This window comes from Cynoglossus semilaevis, chromosome 15 (assembly GCF_000523025.1).
Source record: "Cynoglossus semilaevis isolate Cse_v1.0 chromosome 15, Cse_v1.0, whole genome shotgun sequence".
NCBI lineage: Eukaryota > Metazoa > Chordata > Actinopteri > Pleuronectiformes > Cynoglossidae > Cynoglossus > Cynoglossus semilaevis.
Window position 1 is genome coordinate 17,589,347 of NC_024321.1, and position 25,813 is coordinate 17,615,159.

Here is a 25,813-nt window from a genome sequence, read left to right on the forward strand (position 1 = left end):
CTCTTTATGTTTTGGAAAATAAGGTAAGAATGAGGTGACCTAAAGCTGACTGTGTGTTCATTACATGTTGCAGTTTATTTTCATTCCAAGGCTGAAGATGTCAATATCTGTGGGAGAGTGGAGTCCAAATCACTTTATTAAAGATCATAATCACAGTACAGTATGAATACATGTGGGTGGGATGTGGCCATCTTTTTACTCAGTATTAGTTGGTTTAAAGAAAATCATTGATTTGATGTGGCTTTACAGGACAGGAGACATTACATGTACATTGCCTTACAACCTCCCATTAAAAAGTGTTGCTATATTTCTGAATATACAGTACCAGCACGGTTGGAGAGTTTTTCACAGCCAAATCGGACCAGGAAAGAGGAAAGATGTCCAATAAAGTCGAGGACTCAGGGAGCAGTGAAGCTGCTGAAACACTCTGTAGAAGGAGGAATCCCAGCCTGTGTGTGTAACACACTTAGATCCAGGGAGGTGATTAGGAGAAATGTGTAACTATACCTTAAGGTTTGATTTACTGATGAACCACCTACTTCAGAGTGTGCTGTATAACCACACATCCTCAGGAAACACAACTCAGAGTGTGCTCCGCTGGGATGGGAAATGAATAAGATGGGGGTCAAGGCAACTGGAATATGAAATGCCAGTTGAATTTACATGGACTATATACTGTATAAACGTATATATAAAACCTCCAAAATAAAATAGATGCTTTTCCCCTGATGGCTGTTATACTGTATGCTTAGTGATGATTCTTCTATATGTGATTTCTTCCAAAATCCAAAAGCCTTTGTCTACAGTGTTCTTCCAAAGAGTTAAATCATGTTGGTAGCTTGTGGTGAATGTACAGAAATATCTGATAGCTACCAAAAAGGTTAGATCTTTCCTTCTTAACAGCCAGTCTTTCACATTTGCCCTTTTTTTAGGGATGTCCCATATTACATTTTTGCTGATATCTGTTCTACCAATATTGTCCAAACACTTAATCTCTGATTTCGATATGAACCGCTACCAATATAGGCCTGGTAATATTTATTAATTTATCTGTACAAACCACTGTATGAGTTGCTGGCGCCAGCATTCTCCATACAACACCCTGATTATTAAAATAGATTAATTGAATGAGCTGCAATGCTGCCATCTAGTGACTTTAACGTTCATATACAGCCATTTATTCCCAGAACGATTTTTAGGGCACACCCAGGCATATCGTGTATCATTATAGGTGGTGAAACCTATAACGATTCTCACAGATATTACATAATTATGCATATATCAGCTGATAATATAGGTTGGCCAATATTATCAGACATTCCTACTTGATATATCGGACATCCCTAATGATAGAACTCAAACTCAAGCAATCATAGATCTCCACCAAACCAGACAAAAGTGGTTTAAACCCACCGTTTTTTCTCTGTTGGTGTGTTTTCCTAGTCTGCATCAATGCATTCATTCAGGCATTTTACTGGTGTCAAGACTTATATATATAATATATATATACATTTGCAACTTCAGCATCTTTCCCAGCTGTGACTTAAAAAAACAAAACAAAACAACATAGGCTTGTTCGATGTTCTCAGCTATAAATACACTAGGACTACACATGAATGGACAGTTACACACATCCAAGACTGGCAGGTTACACCAAGCCAATTTTAAAAGGTATGAAATATTAATGTGAGTCTATTGCCCAGGTTTCCCTGCCCGCAGGTATTCTTCTGCCTCTGCTCCTTTATCACTATGTCTACATCAGGCCAGGGGGGCTACAGTCAATGTAATGGTGGGATTAAAGAGTATGAGGAATGGCCTTTGTAACATGACCTACTGTATGAATACTATTTTCATACAGAAAACATAGATACCTTACATATTACATATTCAAATTCCCTTTTGAAAATATAAACACGCGTACACAGACCAGCACCATCTGTGAATTTTAATTGCACCAGTTCATTTCTTTTCCCAGGGCTATAACTTTGAGGGAGAATAACCTGGTCCATTTCATACTGCCTTCCCCCAAACGACCCATCTACACTACTGGCAAAGTAATACAATATCATCTGCCAAGCAGAGTGGCAGCTCTAACAACTCCTGTTGATGGATCTGTTAAGTGGCCTCTTACAGGCTGTGATGGTGAACACCTCCCCAGACCGCTGTCAGACCATGAGTTTGGTTGGAATTGGTCAGTGTTGCATTTACTGTGATTGTGAGAAGGTTGATTTGTTCAGAAGAATTGTATTTCAGTAACAAGAAATTCAGTGGATCACAGGAGAATAAAAATGACACAGCAGTGATCAAGTAATGATTCTGGGGAAATTATATTTTCTTTAATTATACGGTAACATGCAAATACGGTTTGGGTCACAAAGTCCCCAGCGTGGTTTGAGGAGTTTCAACGAAGAGAATTGATTTCCTTTCACTAAAGATTATCGGGACTGAAACAGGGGAGAGAGAGAATGAGAGAGAGAGAGAGAGAGAGAGAGAGAGAGAGAGGCATATAACAGAAGGAAAGAGCGCTCCACTGCTTCATTTGACCCAGTCGGGATGAAGGCGCTTCACACGTGTGATTAAGGAGATCACGGCATCAGGAGATACTGGTCTTGTAAAGGTGGAATACAGAGCGAAGATCTGAGAAGTAACATCGATACGCATTCATCTTCAGAGTTATTTGGCGGGTGTTCTTAGAATCATGAACGAGCCGCCTCCAGACCGCAGGAAAAACATGAGAGAACTGGCTCTGGAGATTGGCGTCCGAGTTCTGCTCTTCGGAGTTTTCGTGTGAGTAAAGTCGACTTCTCTCTATTCTCTTCACTCTTCGTTTTCTCACTCATATTCGTCTATTGTACTAATGCCTATAGTCTATAGTACTGCTGCCGTGTTCATGTGCTTCTGCCGCGGTGTGGTGCTGGACGAACAGCTCCCGCTGAGCTGCACCATGGACAGAGCCTTGATATCCCAGCGTTAACAGGTTGTTAAAAAGAAAAGAAAAAAGAAGTGAAATAATCAGCAGTGTTTTAATGCGTGTTGTAAAAACCAGTGTTGTGTGACACAGGAAAAATAACCACGTGTTTGTTTTCGTCAGTAAAGAATGTTTACCGTTCGGGGAGGAAGAGAAATGGACATTTGTAGTCACTTCAATCCACGACGGATGCTTTGACAAGAGAGAATATGAAGACTTTGGTCTTCACTGGTGGCCGCGGAATCTAAATTAAATTGTATTCTTTGATTGAATAACCTAAAAGCTTGATTTGACCAGGTCCCATTGGCTCTTCTTTTATCTTTATTTATTTATTTATGTACAAAAACTACACTATGTGACACATTCCCATTCGTTCCAGAGCAAATGCACTAGAGGGGTTATACAGCAGGGGAGATGATGATACTGCATATTCACATGGGCCAGCATTGGTATAGTAGCATGTGTAGAGTCCACTGGAGGACTCGCAGTCATTAAAATGTTGGATGTCTTGGTTTGGCAAGTCTAACATGATTATCTTCATATTTCTTATTCATTTTTTCTAATTTGTCGGTGCCCGTGGCCATAAACTAGTTCACACATTATCATCATCATCAATTAACTGCTCTGTTTTGGCACAGTCAGTCAAATAAATCCTCGGTCATTGTAATTAATTGAGTTTTACTGCATATTCCCAACAGCCTGACTAGAAAATAAACCTAATTAACTGTGTTTGTTCTGGAGCACTTTGTTTATCCTCATGTGTACATGGAGAAGAAGGAACATGTAGAGACATTTGGCTTAAACAACGGTGTCTTTTCTTGTTCACATGACCATATACTAATAATCTTTAGACCATTTTTATTTTTTCTGAAGTTTTTTATAGATTTTAGCTTCTTTTTGATTCCTTTAGCTTCTGTTTAAACCAATAGAAGTGAAGTACCACAGAGGGACTTTCTTGGATATGTTTTTGCCATTAGCACTGAACAACTGTGCAGTTAGCCTGGTTTATCTGATCAGGGTCAGTCACTCTCTGTCACAGTCAGACAGACATTACTGGTTATCACCTCACCTTGAGAGAAAGCTGGAAAATTGCAGTCAGCTAAATCTAGTCTTTTGTGACTAATGAAAAACAATCAGTATACAGTAGTTTTTTGTTGCATATCTACTGCTGTGATATCACTGAACAACCCGTGCTCTGACAAGAACTTTATTCTTTATGTTGTATCGTGTGTGATCACCAATAAGAAGATTTTTTTCTAATTTCTTTGAAGAAAAGCTGTCAACTTTTCAGTTTCAGCCTGGATTCAAAAGAATCTACATGTTCTAAGATGATGAACCTTGACTGAAATGATCTCTTAGTTAGCTGTTCACATACACAAAGTATTTTTGATATTGTTTAAGGCCGGACACAGTGAGTTGATACGCAGTGAGTTTGACTATAAAAGATGAGCCAGTTCTAGTTTCTATTGAAATGCTGGCTCAGTTCCGAAGACTGCAGAAAAAGCGAGGACGACACATTAGCAGCACAAAGAGACAGATGAGGGTAAAATGAAGGACGCACAGTTAGGGAGCTCCAGATTAATTTAAGATTGTACAGATTAAGACATGAGGCACTGTGAGCAGAGACACCAATAACAGTCTGTGACTTCTATCAGCGTCATCTGAAGGCGTCTCAGTGGTGTAATTGTCCCCGGGGAGATGTGCAGCTGTTTTATGGATGGTGTACACAACAAAAAAAATGATCTGTGTGACAATAACTACTGTACTTCAGACTGACTCTGTTATTGTTGGGAATCAGGGTGATAAAAGCAGAAATTTCGTTTGGTGAAGCCTCCAGTGAGATAATTCTTGATTTGTGTTGTCATGTGAGGTTAACACTGGGACATAAACAAACACTGTTCATCCCTTTGTAACAGCGTGACTTCAGGCCTTAACATTTGACAACATAAGAACCTTGCATGAAGCTTAGAACATCAAAGTGTCAGAAAAAGCCTTTTGGTATTTTACGAAGGATTGTCAGGATTTACAGAGATGAAAAATAATATTTATGAATAATGATAAAGATCTTCCAGTTCAGATCCAGTAATTAGTTCCCGAATCTTCTGATAACAATATATTAAACATATGTAATTTTTAATGAAGGTGGTTAGTACCTTTACCTTACAACAAGAGAATCATTGGCCCAACCCCAGTGCGTAACAGTCTTTCTGTGTGTAAATAGTTAGTTCTCCAGGATTTGTTTTTTAATTATCTACATGGATTATATTCTTGGTTTTCTGTTTTTACCCCAGTCATCTAAAAGAATAGTGTGTGGATGTTTGTTTGTCTCAGGTCGTCCATCTCAAGATCAAATTGTCAGGGTCCGTTGCCCCGTTGCTGTATTTGGCTCCAGCCCCTGTGATCCAGAGAAGAACTAATTGGTAGAAAATCAATCATTATATAACCTGCACCAGATTTCCTTGGACACATTCTAAAACAGTTTGTGGATTGTCCACTGGTTAAACAAGTTGAACAAACTTGGTTTCCTTTCCACCGTCTGGAAAGCAAAGATCCTTAACAACAGTATTTTTAACATGTTGCAAATCAACATGAACAAAGTGCAGCTTGTTGTTGTCTACAAGTTCCTTTTAAAGTCATATTTGATCTCCAGCAGCTAACGGTTGAAGCTGAGAGAGAATCCGTTGTGTTGTAAAAATCCGCTGCCTGGAACTGAATGAGCGACAGCTCAGTATTTACAGTCTTTGGCCCAGTGTTGTGGGACTGCTGCTCTTAAAGATGGTGGTGGGGGAAAAGGTCACATCTCTAGGTGGAATGTGGAGAGTTTGAATGTGAGTGAAAAGATTGGTATGTGTGTGTGAATGTGTTCCTCATGAGAGATGAATCAGACAGCAGCAACCACAGTCCCTTATTAAATAAAAGGGTTAAATATCTGCTCGTTATCTGCAGCAATTATCATCGTATTCCCAGGTGGGAACGAGGTTATTGAGAAAAGGAGATGAGAACTAGTCTTTGTTCATTTAGGATAGTGTTGCAGGATACACTTCCTTCACTTTATGCATAATTCCTGAATAAAACTGGTCATTGGACTCGCTACTGTGAATTGTATCTACTGAATGTAAACTGCTAAACAATATATTTTAGTTTTTATAGCATTTAAAAAGTTAGCCGTGGGAAAATACCCTTAGGGTCACCAAATATATTTGTTGTAGTGCCAGAATCTTTTTAGACAGACACCTTGGGGTCCTAACACTCCTTTTTTCCCCAAATAGTATCATAAATGGTGGGTTGTTATTTTTTGAGTTGGTTTAATAATGGGGACAACACTATATTTTTACTATTCTCTCACTGATCCTCAAAAATCCTGGGCTGGTTCAGTGGGCTGGACTTGGCCCACGGGCCACCAGTTGATAATCACTGCTTTAAACTAATATGTCAGCTAATTGCATTTGAGTTGGTAGTAAATGAATTGGCCATTATATAGGCAGTGCATGTGTATGATACAATAACTACTATATTCAGTGAACAGATTCTTTTTTATAAATACAACAGAAACAGTGTGTAAATAAAAAGGGTTTTAGCAATGATATGATTCACACAACCATTGATGCACATGGACATTGGCCTGATAGGCTTCAGTAATGGCTGCCAGTGATGGGTTGATCTTCAAGTTCAAGTTAAATGAAAACTTTGATTTGAAGAATGTCCCAGTGTTGGGTCAGTGAGCCTCAGTGTGACAGTGTGACGAATTATCAGTGACATTTACATTTATATAATTATCCCCCAGGGCCACAAATGAAGCACATGTTATATCAATGCTCCAAGTCGGGCAGTGAGAAGTGTTTTTGGTGCTTTTTAAAAAATGTAATTTGTTTAGGAATTAGGTTTTCAAGTAACACACAGCTCGGAGTGATGTAGTGTTTGTTTACCAGAGGGAGGGGGGCAGATCAGGGAAGAAAGTGTTTTAATTTAATTTAAAGTTTTAATTAAACCATTGAAACAAATGCAGTCCAATAACAGCTGAAACGCAAGTGGAAGGTATCACTGGAGTCATTAGAATATACACTTGACACTTGGAGAAATGGCAGAAAATGTACAGTACAGGTGTTAAAAAAGAACCTGCCGAGGTCACTCCGTTGAACATACAGATTAAGACAAGGTGACAGTTGAAGGTGGACGAGCTAAGGCAGCAGGAAATGCTGCAGATGTAACTCTGATTTTAATGGCAGCAAAGGCAGCTGACTATTATTTTAAGACCAGGGTTTTCCTCTCAGCTCACGCTGTCAGTGCATCCAGCCGCTCCGGCATTTCTTCCTCCACCATCATTTGATCAGCTCATTATGTCTCCCTCTCCCTCCTGTCATCTGTCCAACCCTACCTCCCGTTTCCTCAATGGGCACCTCACCGTCTGTTCCTGTTTTTTGTTTTTTTTGGTAACTTTTGCAGAGCTATAAGTCAAGCTTTTATTTTCGGCCATGGTGCGTCAGTCAATAAAACAGTTTGTTTTTGTTGGGACAGCAACTAAAAGCAAATAGCTAATATTAACATGACTAAGATTTGGAAATACATTTGGGAAACCAACTCCCATTTGGGCAAAAGAGGTTACATTAAATGAATCCAAATCAACAATTTGTTGAGATCACAGACCATCTGGGCTCGTGCTAAATCTATTGCAGCCCACTACTGGCAAGCATAAAACATTTGTAGTCATGGTAACATGAACATATGGTGCATAACATAACCAGAATTACCTGACGTTGTCAAAGCAGTGATAAAAACCCTCATGATCAGGGTTGTTAAGCCAAAATTGGTTCATTAAAAGGCAACTACACTGGATTTAGGTATCAATAAAACAATGATGTGACAATGATGTGTTGAGTCCAAGTATGGATTTTGAAAAGCACTTCTATTGTCATTGTCTGAGATAACAGCGAAGCCCTTACACTTCATCTCTTTTCATCCTCTATTTGTCCTTGTCTTGGTTCAACTCCTTTTGGAGAATTACCCAAAGAACATTTTAATCTCTGTCCTTTATCAACCCAACCTGCTGCACATACTCTTATAGCCAAACAGTACTTCATGGTGTCAGGGTGTGTTTAAGATCACAATAGGAATGGGACTCTGACCTATCACAGAGTCTCTGAGTCTCCATAGATAGAAGCAACGCAGACAATTATTTTACAGTGACAGTCAGCCAGACTAAACAGCGAGGATGATCTCTGCACTGTTCTACACTCCCTCCCATCATGGTCCTGTGGCTCTCCCATCACTGTCAATTTCTCTCCAACCTCGTCCTTTGCTGAGGTACATTCTCCGATCTGTTCCATTACTGTCATTTTCCAAATCATGACATTATCAGTACAAAGAGAGAAGAGCGAGAGGTGAGATGAAAGAGCCTTCATCCACACGTAAGCACACACACACACACATATACACACATGCACACACACCTATAGATTTCCCCGGTGGCCCAAGGCTCAAAATATATAACAAGCAAGCAACTATCCTTCTGGGTTTACACTGTGTGTGTGAGTGTTTGTGAGAGAGAGAGAGAGAGAGAGCGGGAGAGGGGGAAAGAGAGATAGAGAGAGAGTTTGAGGGAGAAAGAGTTCTATGTTCTACTGCTGCTGTCAGACCAGATTTATCTTGATGACTTAAAAAATCTAGCTCTTTCATCTGTTCACCCGTCCATCCATCCATCTGTTGATATGTTGACCATCATCCATCCATGCACCCACCTCTCCGTGCATCCATCCATCCATCCATCCACTGATCATCCAACATTCGCTGATCTATCCATCCATCTATCATTGATCCATCCATCCATCCACTCATCCATCCATCCATCCATCCATCCATCCATCTATACTGTCTCTGAAGACCCTCTGAAGTCTCCTTTACTCTTTTTTGCGAAGACTTTGATGTAAAATTGACAGACAAAACAGATAAAACAGTTTGGACTCTGAGTTAATTACATACATTTTTCACTGTGGAATAGATTTTCATTGCCTTCTTAAAATGAGCCAAGTGTTTTGAGCCCTTTCAACCATGTTTTCTCCACAGACACCCACCACATTCTGCATCATTAGAAACCAAGTAAAAACAGGGGCATCTGTGCCGGCTGTGGAGATTAAAGGAGAACTCGGAGTCTCTGACACTCCCTGGTGCACTTTGGCCGACCAGCATGATTTGACCCAGTTTCCCCCTAAAAACATTTCTCAGCCATTTATATATTTGTTTTCAAGTTCAGGCTGCGATTTTAGAGGAGTTGTGAGGAGTTTGCTGTGTCAACCACGCGTAGATGTAGACGTAGGTATTTGTTTTTCTCTAGATGTGACCAATCACTGAAGCCCTAAAATCAATATAACTGACCACAGGATGAAAGAGTTTTTAGTTTTGCTTTCTTTACAGTAAGAATGTCACTGATTGGTGCTAATTAATGTGTCTGTGTGTAGTCTCTTTGTGTAGAAAGAACAGCAATCAAGAACTAAATAAGCAGCCAATGTCGGGATGTGTGAATCAATCACCGTTTATTTCTGGTTAAACAGAAGAAAAAGTATCTGATTCACCACAGGGCTGTGGTGACAGAGTTTTTCTGTGTGAAGTTGTTCATGTTCTGCCCATGAGTCAAGTGAACTCACGTGTCCATATCATTTCAAGAGCAGTCTGGTTTCTCCCACAATCCAAAACCTGCCCAAGAGGTTACCTAAATCGTAGGAATAGTTGTGAGTGTGAATGGTTGAATGGTTGACTCTCTCTCTCTCTCTATATATATATACAGTATATGTGTCCCTGCAGTGGAGGTGTCCAGATTGTCCAATGACTGCAGTGATTAAACTTTCCAACAGTGTATCATTTGTATCTTAAGATAGAAGATGAATAAATTAACTTTCACAGTTGAATTTAATGTAAAACCCAAGTAAAAAGACTAAAAAAAAAAAACACCAAACAAACAATGATATGAACAACACTAAGAAGCAGATAATGTGGGTGACATATTTACTAGAACTGTGAATACCTGACCATCATTCTCCAGTCTCTGAGCCTTTTTAGAGGTAAAGCTTTAGAACACCTAACATGGATTCTCTGCAGCCTCTGCTGTACAGTTCACCTGTTTCTAGAGAAATCTCTGGAGATCCAATTCCCACACTGACTTTGGTGGGAGAATTTCAACCCATCTGAAACTATACCTTGACATTTTCCAGGATGAACAATGACTGTGACAAGTCTGGTAAATGTCAGCCATGTGCCCTTAGTTCCAGTTCTGTGTCTATTATCACAGTGGGTGTGAATTGTCAGAGTGTCTTTAATTATTTTCCCTTATAACTTAACACCTTTTATTTCTTCATTTTTTATTGAAAAAGTAGAAACACATTTTCCCACTTGTATTGACACAGTTGATCAAAGCTCTGGTCTTAAACCAATAGACTATCGATGTTGAACTGCCATGTTTGATGAGACTTATCAAAATGCTAAGTGAGAAAATATCCTTCGGAGGATAGATAAATGTGTTTATTGCTGCAGGTGAGGGAGAAGTACATGCTAATGTGCTTTAGATTTGTTGTGGCAGGTCACAGTGCCCAGAAACCTCATACAAATAAGATTTATGCCGTGTTTTTCTTCAATTTGTCACATAGCTGGGTCCTGTTTGGAGTTGAAACACAAGGTGATTTTCTTTGAACTGATCACTGGTTTCTGAGACGTTTCGTCTTGTAATGTTTTGTCATCCCCGTGGATGTCAAACAGAGAATAGCATTAGTGAAAATGTAGTGTTTTGATGTTGACAGTGAGCGTTTACGACAATCTCCATTTGTACAAATAGTAGGGAGGATACATCAAACAAGTCCTGAACAAAATGTCAGGAAAAACAACAGGGCCTGTTCTCTGCTGTGCATTATGTTATTTAGGTGATGAGTTGACATTTTGTCCTAAAGCAGAAATATATATTTCTCTCTCTGATTAACCACAGGGCATATTAATAATGAGTAATCACGATTAATCGTGATAAGCATGATTGATCGTAATAACTCTGCATAAATAAAACAACCTAAATATCTTCAAATAATTCTAATAATTGAATTATAAATAGAGAAAAATGTAAAAAATATGCCAAAATATAACTTAAAACGATGGATTTTTGTGTTTCTTTACTAGCTTACAATAACTTAAAGCTCTTAACAAACTACATTAACTGAACAATATGAAACTGTCCGCAGTGCCTCGCAATCCATTTGGCAATTGTGTCAGACAGATTGTCAGCCTTAGACTTTCTAACTGCTCTGCACAGTAAATAGGGCAGTAAATAAGTCTGAGGCTGGTCTGATGTAAGCTAGGCTCCTGACCTCCGGCTGAATCCTCCTCAGGCTGGACCTTGAGCTGATAGTTTTGGATTCAAAACTTCAAAACAAAACGTTTTCCCGCAGCGTGTGCAAATGACAGCATGAGTATGAACACTGTATTAGAACAACAATAAGTGATAAGTGGATGGATGGTGGAACTATTGGTTACACAGTGGGGCTCATTCTGTTCATGCTTTAAAATGTGATGAAAATTGTAATCTGAATAACCTTTAAAGATGAATTATTTTGATTATGCGTTCATTTCAACCTTCTCTCATTTCTTTACAACAAGCGATTCAATCCAACAAAGATTTAATATTTAATTTGAAACAGGAAACAAGTTGTTTAAAAAAATGTGCATGGCCCGCGTTTAACACTGGCACATTTCTCAGTTCAAGTGAATCAACCTTTTTAACAGGTTCATTCTAATGAAGCAAAACATTGTCAGAGTGTCTGCTAATGCTCTGAAATGGGAAAAGTGTGTGGACGTTTGGATCTAAATAAACAAACACGGTCAGGGGGGAAACAGAACATTAGGCAGTAAACAGGAAAGTTCTGCCAAACACAGGGACACAGAGACATGTTGGCTTTAAGGCTGATTAGTTCAGGAATAAAAAAGATCAACAGATGTTAATTTCTCCAAAGAAGCCCCAGCAAAATGCAACTGTTTTCCACCTGAGGACATAGGAGTTGCTGTTGCACAGCTTGACTGGACCACTTTTGAGTGCGGGTGGTGTATTCCACTTCTGATATAGCTGGCCTAATTCAGTCAATTCATCACCTGCACTCTCCTTATCTGACAGATGAAAAATCTGCATTCACAAAAATTCGGAGTCAAGTTTCCTTTGTTTAAACAAGTTAAAGTGTGGCATTAATTATATGTTGTAGGAATTTTGGGAAGGCACCCAGAGGGCACTCTTCAATTCTTGCTGTCGACACAGTCAAATGAGAGTCAACATCTGGGTCTACATCAACATCCACAATTTCCTGGGCTCCATCCAATTTCGATTTGCTGCTCACAGTCGGTGAAAATAAAAAATTCTAGGACTGTTTGGTGAGACATCAATTGACCAAAACTGCACACTCTGACCAAGGTGACATCTGACTCCACCCTGGGGCTGAGAAAAGCATTCAGACACTGAGTGTTTCCTGGCTCGATAAGGAGAAGCAGCGTCCACACAGAGAACAGAGGGTGGAAAGATGCCGGTCGCCCTCTGTCTTTATGCCAAATTCTTCACATCTGAGCTGAGAATAACTGTTTCTGTTTCACTAAAAGACAAAAGGCAGATCAAATGTGAAGGAGAATTAAAATGAATAAAATCACAAACGTATTTTCTACCCAGAAAAAACAAAAAATAATTCAAATACAAAAACCTTTGAATGAATATCTTAATGTTAATTTAAGGATATATTTATTGAATACACACAAAAGAAAAATGGACACCAACACTGACACCGATGCACAGACCTCACAAGCCCCTCCGTGCTCCCCCTGTCCTCCCCCCACACACATACACAAACACACAGACACACACTGTTTTGACCACCAAGTTATTTGCATGACAATGAAAGGATGGTGTGTTTCCTCTGCCCTCCTTCTTCAACCTGAGATATCTCCTGGGACACCGGCGCGAGCCGAGTGTCACTCACCATCTATCTCACTCTCCTGCACCTTTCTCTGCCAGTGACAGGGCCGGTGCTGTGCATTCCTGACACATTCAGTCAAAACCCGACAGCCACCTCTTAAACAAATAGAGATGTCACGTACACTGCACTTCCAGGATCATGACTTGCACAGCAGATTACTTCACAGGAAGCCTCGGCACATCAGTAATTATGTTGACCATTGTATGATTAAATGTGATTACATTAGCCACTGAGGCTCCACAGACTGGGTCCGTCTGGTGCTGTCTTCAAGGCCATACGTAAGGAAGTCTGTGTTAGTGCAGCAGCATACAGTTTCCAACCTCTGCTAAATTTATAGGGATTCAAATAATAATAAAAAATAATATGTGGATTTTGTCTCAGAGCAAATTTATTTTCCTTTTCCTGGCTCTACAGCCTTAACATACCTGGTGTTAAGGTGCAAAAAACAACATCAGTATTGATGTTCCTCTGCCCACAGGCATAACGCTACTCTGAGCACCAGTCTGCAGGTCTTCGCCTTCTGGAATAACCAAGCAGAAAACTTCACATTTAACCCTAATGATTAGCTTGAGTCATTTTCCTGAATTCATGTCAATTATAAGCTAAGAAAAAAAGTCATTATCACAGGATCTGATCTGTGGATAGCAACTTACCTAAATAATAGATATTAGCCCACATTAGTCATCCGGAATGTTCTTTAATTTAAAAATTACAGATGAAAATCAATATTTTAGCCTCAGTTTTACATAATAGTTCAATTTCTCTACTAGGAATTGGTCCTAATAAAATATAATTTGAACTCCTGTGATTTCAATTTAATTTTAATTGAGCAAAACAGCAAGGTGGCAAAGAAGCCTGGTGCATGTAAAATGCCCAACTTATTAAAGCAGTGCATCAGTGCTCATTAATGTGGTTCCATTGTGAAGGGTTAGCACACCGGCCTAGACTCAGAAGGTCTTGGGTTCGAGCCCCAGAGGAACCACGTACTTAGTGGCGCCTCCAGTGGCGCCTGTGTAGGTTGCAGTCTCACATTTTGAATTTCCTCATTGTGAGACTATGCGAAATTGACATGCTGAACAATTAAATACGCTTCTTTGTTTGTATCTTTCTTTCTCTTTCCTGTGAGTATAACAGTGTTGTGTTCAACTAAACACACCCAGGTGTCACACTTTCATTTTGTGAGGTTTTGTTCTGTGGGATGTGAAGTATCTGGTGGGGAAAGCTGTAGTAGATGGTACAAGCAGACTTATCCAATCCACTGGTCTGTGTCACTTTATATTCCATTTGCTGACACATACCATCATTGTTGCCACCTGCTCTTCCAACACCACCCTCCAGCAATCCACTTGTGTGCTCCAGGTGTGTTAAAGATATTTGTTTTGTATACGTCGTGAATAATCAGCAGACAATACGAATCCAATGCCCATGTACCAGGCTATATGTATTCTGCTGCAGTAATACAAATTTCCTGCCTGAAGGAATGCAGAATATTGAGTGTAGGATCTCAAACTAGGAAACGGTGCTGTACCTAAAACGTTCCTTAATTTCAGCAGCTCTCAATCATCAATCATTACACATAGACTTAAGGGTAAAAACACTGTGACAGTGAATCTGGCTGATGATAAACGATGTGCCACATATTCACACGACCTGTACAGAATATACGGTTATAAAGTGCAAACGTATATAAATATTTGGCAGTAATATATTACAAAGTAATATAATTTTGTTCTATAACCACTCTTTCTAGTAATATATTACTGTAATGAGTCATTAAGCCAAGTGATATATCAGAGGAGCTTTAATAGGATGGAGTTGTCTTAATGTGTAGATAAAGGAACACAGCAGATTACACTGGGTTGAGAGCTAAGAATCATGTGTTAAGTGTTAAGTTAGGCTTTATCAGGGGAGAAGAAGAAGAAGAAGAAGAAGAAGAAGAAGAAGAAGAAGAAGAAGCAGGAGAAAAACAAATTTGTCAAAAGATTTGTAATTAGATTCTGGAGAATATCAACATACTTTGTGAGATGTGATATGCAGCAAAATGCTTCAAACTGCAAAAAAATGTAATATCTAATTTGATGCAGAATCTTCCATGACAGCAGAGCAGGATTAAAATGTTGGCAGGAGGAACGGCAGCATTGTCAGCAACTGCTAAGCTTAAGAACTGAATAAACATTTGCAAAAAACAAAAAAGTAGACTTTAGATTTTGAGTTAAAGAAAGTAGATTCAATCCGTAAATTAAACTACAATTTTATAGCACCATAGTATGTAACTAAATGCTTTGACACTGAGAGCTGAGAACTTCATAAACGCTCTGAAGTTTCAGCTGCTACACAGGACTCTTCATTTGTTTTAAACTTTAAAATCTAAGTTCAAGAGGATTTTATTCGGTCTGGTTGCTTTTACAATAAGGACTTAAAGAATAAAAACTCTAGAACTAAATCTTTTAAAAGCTGTTTGATTCATTTAACTCTGTTAAAGCACAAAATGTTATACAATTGTCCTCAAAAGTCATTAAACAGTTATTTAATTATAGCTCAGGTTCAAGTAATAAAAGAGACGAGGTGAGGACGTTTGGTGGCCGATTAAAAAAAACATGAAAACATAATGTCGTTTCAAATGACTTTATTATAGTTGCTGTATTCTATTGACCTTGGCTATTTTCTTTTTGTGTGAGGTCTGTCTGACTCCCTGTCCTTCTGCTGAGTAATCAGTGTCCTCACCCTCACCTGTGTCCTGTGATCACATGTTCATTTGTCCCACTCATGTCACCTGTTGTCCTGGCTTTATATATAGTACCTCTCTCCATCACTCAGTCCCTGTCAGTTCATTGTGATGGGTCTATGGTCCCTGTGCTGTGGTCCTATGTACCTCCTTCTTCCTGCTCTAATTCCTGTTGTTCCTGCCTTGTCCTGTTTAAAGTAAGTTTTTGATTTTGTGACTCCAAACTGCCTGGCATTACATTTGGTCATGTCATTGCTGCGTTGTTCAGTTGCTTCTTAAGCGTCACGATGCCTAGCTGGTGTGGCAGCCACCACTTGGCATAGCATCAAAAAGACAGCACACATTGCTGCATAATTCCATCTCATCTTTTATTGTCTAATTATGTCTCATTCCCATTGATTCATCTCCTCACTGCCAGTCCAATGAACACATAATTGAATAAAGCCTCAAGATCGCAACACTAATGCATTGACTTGCGGGATAAGGATTGGGAATTTAGCCACAGCAAATGATCCACGAAGATATGGTTAACAGAAGAGGAGAGGAGTTTCCCGCAGGACTTACAAAACTCTGAGTTTAATGACTTTTAGATCCTCGTAAATCTCTTCAGTATTTTTTTAATAGGATTAAATAAGTTATCAAGTGCGGGTCACATGTGGCTGTTGTCACATGAGGACACAGATAAAGTTTTTAACTTGATGTTGGTTAAAAAAAAGTTAGTTTGAGGTCATACAGGTGTGTAGACTGCTGCTGCCTGAGCACAGTGCTGCAAAGACAGAGTGGACAGAAGTGGTTTTTCAAAATAAAATCCCACACAGGCTTTTTGTTGTTATGCTAACAGTAGATCTGCTGCAACAGAGTTTCCAACAGGTGGCACCTAGAATGTTAGGTCCTTTGGGACTCGAACCCAGGACCATCTGAATGTAAGGTAAATGTGTAAGCAGGTATTATAACTGAGACCCACATAAAACATTGTTAGGTTGGTGCAGCCTTTCCAAATGTCATCCAAAATGAAGTACTAGTTTAGTTTTTTTAATCTACGTCAGTGGAGTCATGTCCGTCTGTGTCCCTCACTCCCTCACACTTTGTTGGATCGGTTGGTGTTTTTTTCCTTCTTTCCATCTGGCCATTATCCCCTGAGTAAGGACTCTCTTCCTTGGACTTCTGAAGGTAACAGTTACACTGTATTGTACTTGTTCGTCCTGTTAGTCTGTTGACATTGTGGTAAACCAAAGCTCTTAAAGCTCAAGTCTGTGATCAGGCATTTATTAGCGCTCAATGATGTGTTTATTTTTCTTTCTAAATGAATCCAGTCTTTTCACTCAGCAACATTCATTTCTTTTTTATATATATATTCAGTGCAGGTTTTATTCCTACACTGTTGGCCTTGTAGCTGTGGTGTTCAGCGTGTCCTCAAAGAGGAAGCCAATTCAATTGTGAGCCGACACAAAAGCCCAGCATTCATCTGAATGCGTCTGAGGATTGCAGTCACAGTCATAACCTGCGAGTTCTGCTGAAAAGTGTGATGGAGTGAAGGAAACTTTTTCACCACCATCACCAATAAAAGACAAAGCCTGTCCTTGGCTGACGGCTGCTGTCCACACAGCTTCAGTGCTTTGTGCCTTCGTGTCAAGGCACTTTAAATCCTTCTGATATTTTCCATTCCTCCAGAGAGATGAAGGTCACGCCTTCTGTCTCCGAGGTGAGCCGTGCAGTTCACATTCTTGGCCCAGTGTCAGGCCTTTATAACATCTGGCTTCCTGTTAACCAATCCCTGCTTGGACATGTAATGCGTTTATTATTGCCAAAAATGGAGGAGGTGTTTTTACCCTTACCTGAATACACGGACACATGTTTTAGCAGTTGTTGTTGTCGGAACTCTGCTCTGTTGGTTTTTGTGCACTCATTACTGTATATGGTGATATATGTTTTACCCATATATCTCTAACACACATTAACACTGCATTTGATCCAGTGGTAGCAATAAAAAATGCAGCTTATCTACTTGGTCCAGCTCTGCATTTATTCTAAACATAACTTTGACCCAATGTCCTGCTTCTATCTTGAGGAAAAAACAAAACAAAACAAAGGCACAACAGAATAGTTCTGTCATGCGTAGTTCTAAAATCTTAAAAAAACATAAAGAAAAAAACAGATTGTTCTCATTTATGCATGAGAATAATCTCAAGTGTTTCTTTTCTTATTTCTGACCATTTGCTTTGCGGCAAATCTCCCTAATTAGGCAGAAGTTGCTTAACTTCAACTTTCTGTCATGGTGGCACATCAAATGATACGTATTCCCAAAAGTCACAGGCCCAGATTGTGCCGACAGTGCGCCGTAAATTTAGAACTTTTAAATTAGCTACTTCTATTGTTCTGCAAGCAGTTGAGTGGTAAATCTGCAAAGTTTTAAGCAGAAGACGGAGAGCTACAGAGGGGGGAGAGAAACCAAGCCGAGTTTGAGAAATAATTTAGTTTTTTTTTTTCCTTGGTTGTGGCTGAACTAGATTTAGAAAATGCATCCCATAGATGTGGATGGGAATTTCTGATGATAAATTGGCCTAGTTGCAGTGCTTTAATGAATAGTAAGAGGAAAGAGTTAAACAGGAAACCAACTTCTGAAGTTGAAAAGGTCAGAAGTAAAGAATTTGAGACAAAAACAAAAGTAAAACTTGCACTTTAGGGCATTTGTGTTTATGGATGAGTTGAAAAGATTCTTGTCTATACAAAAGTGCAGATAACAAAAGGTTGTGGATATATTTGAAATGTTCTGCCATAAGGAAAATGCTGTAGTTCTCACCAAGCATATAAATATTGACAAATGAGAGCAAAGGTGCTTCTCAAGCAGCTAGAGAGTGGTGCTTAGTTCAGGGGCTTAAAAAGCTAATTTCTCTTGTCCACTGATTGTGCCTGAGGCCAGTGGGTCTCACTGGAGTAAAACAAATAAACAAAACCAATGATTTTTGTCACTTTTTTTTTCTCCTGTATCAGGCTCGGTGATATAAATTCAAATATCAGATACAACTGTAGCACAGTCCCAATAATGATACGGCTAAAAGCGGTTTAGGCTGGTAATCAAATCTGAAATTAGTTTTTCATTAGACCTTTATGTCTTTGTGTATTTGAATCAATGAGGCTGCATTCCTTCCCCAGCACGAAAACCTTGTTATCAAGCAGTGCGTGACATTTCTTTTTCCACGCCTTAATGTTCAGTAATCGTTGTTGTCCTCCTGTCCTCCTGCCTTAAACTGTCACCGAGCTGTAAATGACACACTTCTTCCCCTCAGTCCATAAATCCCATCTTTATCCTATTAAATGAATCCCCTCAAAGGCAGGGAAATTCAATTTATATAATGAATTACAAGATCCCGATTGCTACAGGATGTGCTCAACATCTTAGAGACAGTAAGCCTACCTGCCTACACTTGGTGGAGGAAGAAGAAGTTATGGATTCTAAATTAATCAGAAATCAACTTCAACTTTTTTATTGAGCTATTTAAAGACAACTCTGTGATGTGTGTGAAAATACAAACAGATACAGTTTTGTGAAACCTTCAGTCTAAGCAAATGACATGTTCTGCTGGTAGACATTAAAATATTTAGATTTTTGGTGTTTACATTACAGATCAGTAAGAAGTGACCAGTGTTTCATTAGAAAATGGAAGAAATCTTTTCTCTCCACTAAGGAGTTGGACCAGGAAAGAGAACAAAATTCAATAAACGCTGGAGGTCGTTGTGTGTGTGTGAAGCTGCCAGTGAGGATAGTATTGGAAAAACAGTATAGTGAGCTAACGACTGAAGGATTTGTTAAGAGACTGGAACTGTCTGCAGTAGTTTGTTTGACACCGACCTCTGGTACTGGAACCAGTGGAACTTCATTGGTTGAACCGTTGGGGGAGATTCCTGATGACTAACATCTGTAATATTAGTTTTGAATGTCAGACGGCTAACAGCTAGGTGTAACAGTATGCCAACCTTTTAGCAGCATAGCTTTAATTACAGATCTAAATAATAATAATGATGATAATTTAAAAAAATCTGACAAATAAACATCCAAGTCCAAACATTTACTTTTTAAGAAAATGGGCTGTAGCCAGAGTAACGAATATTTTGGTAATTTTGCAGCAGCCAGTCGAGGTTAACAATGGATGTGGGTCATAATATGTATTATATTATTTAAACCTTGGAGGTGAATTGGTATCTGAAAGTATGACAGGATTTTAAAATGAGATTCAATTGAATGTTTTTAACCTTTCCAACCCTGACAGGCGCTGGTTATAATTATCAAGGATGGAAGTTTGAACATTCTACTTCCAGCCTTAAGCAAATATTATAGCAATGAATAATAATGAGTTACCTTGAGGCAAAGAGAGGCTCGAACACATAGTGTGGAGAGTTGGTTGGAAGCCTGACCTTGTGGAGTGACAGGTTGACCACTGGACTAATTCAATGACCAGCCGAGGTTTCTCTCTCTGTCATTTTGTCTCCCTACACTGCTGGTATGTTGTCTCTGCTGTCTGAACATATCAATTAAAGACATAGACTGGAGTAAATTGTTAAGAGCTGAGTCTGTATCATTAACCTGGCGTACAGTACAATTTATTGTTCACCGCATAGTATAATAAATGTGATGCAGCTGAAGTGATTCATGCAGAAAGGCTCAGCAAGGTGAGACGCACTGCAGAAACAGTCCCTACCCTTATGTGTCTTTCATGGACATTAAAGACATAATTGTGTTTTTCTGGGCTCAAGGTAATAACATCTGTACAACACCAGTCTGTTTTAGGCTTTGCTAAAGACTTGTCTGCTGTTTATTCAATGGCTTCTTTTACATTTTCACAGTCGGGTTCACACGACGGCGCTGTGGAGAATTTTGCAGTCTGTGAGCAGCCCCAGTGGAGCGGAGGTGATAAATGTCCTGCTGAGGGGCATGTGTTGGACGAGGGAGCTTTACTCAAGAATGCGTTCCTGTGTTCATATAGGGCATGTACTTCTTTCCATACAACTGAAGTCACTCTATGTTTAATTGGCTTTGTAATTGGGTCATTCATATTTTAGATCTGAGATTGTAATAATGACTGGTTTAAATCTCATTAGTTCATTTTTAAGTTCACTCAGAATCACATTTGGACCTATGTTAATGTGTGGGTAGAGTGCTGTATAATCAGTAATAATTGTTCGTCCACTTAAAATTTCTCTAATACAAAGTTGGTACAAACTGGTATTTGCATACACTGAGTCACCCTATAGTACAGTGGTTCTCAAATTCATATTTTCACAATTACATTTTCAATGGAATAATTGCTATAGACTATAGCCTATATACCTGCTAGTATTTTGCTGTGATTAATCCTCTTAACTTTTTGCACAGATTGTTTTATTTAGGTTGGGCTGTCAATGAGTGAACAGATGTCACGCTGTCATCATGAATGTGTTGTTGCTCGCTAAGTTAAATGAAGACAAAGTGACTTAAGTCAAAGCCAGTTCAATGGTTCAAAAGCTAAAAGCTAATTTTTTCTATTTCTATTTCGTAAGATGTCCTCCTTTAGAATTTGAATGGCCTTAATCTGCAGCTCTACATCTTTTTTTCACTTTCACTTTTCTTTTCCACTCAGTGTGAGACACAGACGCTCAGTAAGATGTGACTCTTCATGTTAATTATTGCCTGGTGTTGCCACGGGGGTGATGCTCCTGTAATACTTCAATGGCAGACAGTCTACCTCGGTTGTAGATTTTCTGTTTTAAATATTCATAGTTCTCCTTGGCTCCAGGAGATATCCAGCAGCTGCACCACGGAGCAGTGTATTGAGTTGTCTGGGAGACGATGCAAAGACAACAGAGAGCCAGTTTGTCTCCGACAGATCTCTGGCTGTAGGTGAAGGGGACAAATATTTATTTGTTCGCACCTATCCTGGGTGTGAAAAGTCAGGTCTCCTTCCTGGAGGTTGAAAAGAATGGAGAAAAACATTTAGAGTGTTCCACCGGCTCATTAAAATGATTGTACTTTTGCTGTATTTTTCTCTGCAGGTTCACTGAATTTCTGGAGCCGTTTGAGCGAGTGATTCAACCGGAGGAGCTATGGCTTTACAAGAACCCACTGGTCGAGTCCGACCACATTCCCAAGAGGGTCATGTTTGTAAGTATTATGCATTGCATCTCATGAGAAGTAACCGTGGTCAAACCATAATCTCTACTGTGGTTTTTTTTTCACTGTTGAGAAATAAAGAAAATATTCAAATGGAAATGAATTTGCCTTGCTTCCTTCCACTTCCCAAAATAGAAACACGCCCCTTACTTTGGGAACCACTGGTTTAGCTAATTAATAATATAAATCCACCGTTGTATGGATCTTCAGTTTCTGTTGTATTTCTTAGTGTTTCCCCTGTATATAAATCAACCATTGACTGAGGCACACAATTAAAATAGTTTTCTAACAAATACAGCAGAGACTGAAAAGACATTTCCTCTGGCTTTAGCTCGAAACACTGAGCAAATAACACTGAGCTTCTCTTGGCAAACACTGCAGAGTACATATATATGAACAGCTGAGCTGATTTTGTTTTTTCGTTCACTCACTGGCAGCAATCACTGGCTTCAAGGGCCGACTGTTGTAAATGAAATGCGGCTGCGAGGCTCAGACGGGCCACGAATGAATCAACAAATGTGGCAAAATATGAAAGGGATTTTAATGGCTGTGATGGACTCACCATAGAGAACAGGAAACGCTCCCTCTGACAATGATCAGTCACAATATGTGTCTACCCTTTCAGAATGCAACTAATCATCTGCCACAGATTTATTTTTTCTCAACAAAAGCTGATTTTGTCAGTTGTTAATTTAAATGAATAATAATGTAATAAATGTATTTATTTAAAATGTATTATTAATAAACATCTTGCTGATCCAAACCTGTGGCAACATTTTAAACACTTCCTATTCACATGAGGTTTGATCTGATTTCTTCCGAGTGACCTTCTAACTTCTGAGTGACCTGCTTCAGTTATTACATCAGACGTCTTCAACAATGACATCTGTCTGAGAACTTTATGACTGACCATAAAGAAATGAAACCATGCAAACCTGATTATTCAGGTTCTGATTGGGCCGAAAATGTTGGACTTAGAGCTCAGCTGTCACTGTAATATGTTCTAATGAGGTTTTCAGTGCTTTCAGTGTTTTTTTTGTGTGTGGTTCTGTCCCACCACATGAATGTTAGCATATTGTGTTTAACAGTTGTTTCAGAGAGAGTGTAAATTTAAAATCCATGGATTTGTGGCAATCACAACATTTCCTGAAACTCTCCCATCTTCAAAGCCAATGGCCTGGCTTTCAATTTTTCTGCTTAGGCAAGAGCCAGGTGTGAGCCACGTGTCTGCATTTCTTATGAACCCAAAACATGAACATTAGACTGTTAAAAATAATCTACAATATGAAACTGTACAGCTGAAGGAGCTAGGATTCACTGTGAGCCTAGAGTACTGTAAAACTGTGTACTGTATGTGTGGATTTTAAAGGAAAAATAAGAATTGTTATTGTATTTTCTTGTTAATATTCAGTAAAAACAGCAGTGGCGTTTGACATCCAGTAGGTGAAGTCAAACGACAGACGTGGACCGACATGGTTAAACAGAGATTTGTTGCAGTGGCCTGGGGTAATTAATGCTAATGTGGAGGAGAGGGCTCCGCAGACAATTTGGAGGGCAACATGAGAAAATGGCAGGGCAGCACTGAATGAGAAGTAAGGCCGGAGGAGAACTGGCAAGCCTGGCAGGAACGTGATGGGAGCTGAATGCCAGGAGGTTTTGGAGTGAGTGGGCAGACAGGAGACACATACGGCTAGAGGAGAGAGAGGGGGAAAGAGGGAGAGAGCTACAAGGGCAGGGCAAAGACTGGGAGAGGAGTGAGGAGAAACATTTGGAGCTGAATCTTGGAGAAAAGTTTTTATTTGCACAATGCAAATCTGAGTTATTTGTTATGCAACACATCAGTGGCTGGAAGTCGGTTCAAATGTCAGCAGGGAGAATATAAACACACTTTTATCGTTTGCAGCTGAATTGTTTTTTATTATAAACCTAGGAGTATATTGTGAAAAAAAGAAATCTTCCCAGAAGGCTGTCAGTATGGGCAAATATTTTCTAAAACACCTAGACTACAAATTGTATACACCAGGAGTGTTTAAAGTAGACAGGTAAATGAGGGAGATGTAGACGCATGAAGTGGGAGGAGGAGAGCAAATGAGACTTTAGTCCAGGTATAAACAACATCTTCAGACAGTGATGAGTCAAAATACATTTTTTGCAAAGTTAAAATCATTTACTTTAATAATTTATAACTAATTTTGGCAAAAATTAGGTCTGGTCATGTTTAATGTATTTATTATTATTTTATTTTATTTGTGAGCATTAAAACATCTAATGAAGATATACAACTATAATAAACTTGTCAAAGCTGTCACTGATGTCTCAGAGACACATTTATATTTTAACACATTGAGTCATTTCCATGTAGACACTCAAACCATGGCCCCTTTGGTTGAATTACAAACCATAAAACATCACTCACAAAGTATTCTTATTTTATTTATTTATTTATTTATTTGGAAAAACTTCTGGTCTACGTTTCCATGGAAACATAAATGACATTCTTTCTTTGGAACCGGTGACATCCAGCATTGTTGTGTCACAGTGAATAACTTTGGAGGAGATGTGAAAAGTCTCTCCCTGACAGAGGAGGTGTTTTGGCATTCCTCACATCTTGAGGAATATATAGACAATGTTGTGACTGTTAAGTCATTGGTGCAGCTGAGGCTTCTCTCTTCAGTCAATTTCTTTTTAACATATTGAGTCTAATGAATGTATGAGGTGTGTTTTTTTTTTTTTCGTCACCCCTGTCTTTGGAAATTAACATTTCTTCTAAAGTATCTGCAAACATAAAACACAGAAATCTCTAGTTATTTATGTGTCTGACAAGGTGCAGACTTAATAAAGCGTTGAGATGTTCACATACTTTGCAGTACTTCAGTACAAAGTTGACTTACACTAAGTGCAGTATTATTGGCTCTTTAATCGTCACGGCCACAGTCACTTTTATCACCTGCCAGTGTTTTTCTTCTTCGGTAAAAACAACTTTGAAGTGACTTCAGAAACATATTCAATCCCAGTAAAATTCCAACTGAAATAAAACATTGCCTTTGAGTTAAGTCCAGTAACTATTGTGTACCAGATGGTGTGTTTGGGAACCTGAAGGAGGATTTCTTTTTTTTTTTTTGCCTTTACTAATCCTAATACCAAACTAAGATTACTTGATTTAGAGTTTGGGGCTGAAAGGTCAAGGTGGAAGCTACAAAAACCTTGACAATGGTTTGTGAATTTGACAATTTCATGTTTATCCCTCAGTGTGTATCTAAATGTGATTATAGTTTTGATGGCAGCCTCTTCAAATGGAGAGGCACAATTAGTTTATTTGGAAGAGATACTCAGACGTCCATAAGGCTGCAGCTCTCCAGGGAAATTCACCACGTGTGTCATTTTAATGGATTCCAAATCCATCTTTGGTTTTTGCTTCAGGAGTAAGAAATATATTAGATTTGGTGGAAAAATAATTAAAACATTTGGGGACATGAATAATTACCTAGCTAGCTGCTGAGGAAAACCGAATCTTTTATCTAGTGAGGAGCGGAGCTCCTATATTTATTAGCTGTGAAGAAAGGACAAGTTCAAGTGTCTCCCTGAAGCTAAGCTCATTTTACAATTAACCTGAACCACCGTCTCTGTGGAATTCAGAATAATGCATCTCTAACTTTTGTTTGTGTTCGCTTCGCTCACAGGCAATCTCATTTCTCACTCCGCTGGCTGTGATTTTCGTGGTGAAGATAATTCAGAGGACGGACAAGACGGAAATCAAGGAGGCATGTTTAGGTATGTGGATGCTCTGCCCTGGATAATAAGATGTCCGTTCATTTGTTCAAATTGTTAAAAGGATTTGTATGATATGATGGAGCTTTGTGTAAGTTGTGTAAAAAAAAATAATTAAGAACTAACATATAAAGTAGATAGGACTGAATCAGGTTTGCACTCAGGCTTTTCCTTAAATTATAGTTCTTGATTTTTCAGGAATTAAAGATAAAGATTGTTGCCAT

General features: G+C 39.0%; 1 protein-coding gene across 2 annotated transcripts in view; it reads left to right on the forward strand.

The window, feature by feature from the left end:
• Positions 1–2,511: 2,511 nt before the first annotated feature.
• The window catches only part of plpp4 (phospholipid phosphatase 4), a 41,566-nt gene continuing 18,264 nt past the window's right edge, over positions 2,512–25,813 (forward strand). The window contains exons 1-3 of one of the 2 annotated variants that reach the window (XM_008327565.3): positions 2,512–2,787; positions 21,704–21,812; positions 25,502–25,592. In XM_008327565.3, the coding sequence (XP_008325787.1) occupies positions 2,699–2,787; positions 21,704–21,812; positions 25,502–25,592 (289 nt within the window). In that variant the 5' untranslated portion in view covers positions 2,512–2,698. Of the gene's footprint in view, positions 2,788–15,512; positions 15,874–21,703; positions 21,813–25,501; positions 25,593–25,813 lie in introns of those variants that run through there. The other variant, XM_025063315.1, reaches the window with a different exon arrangement.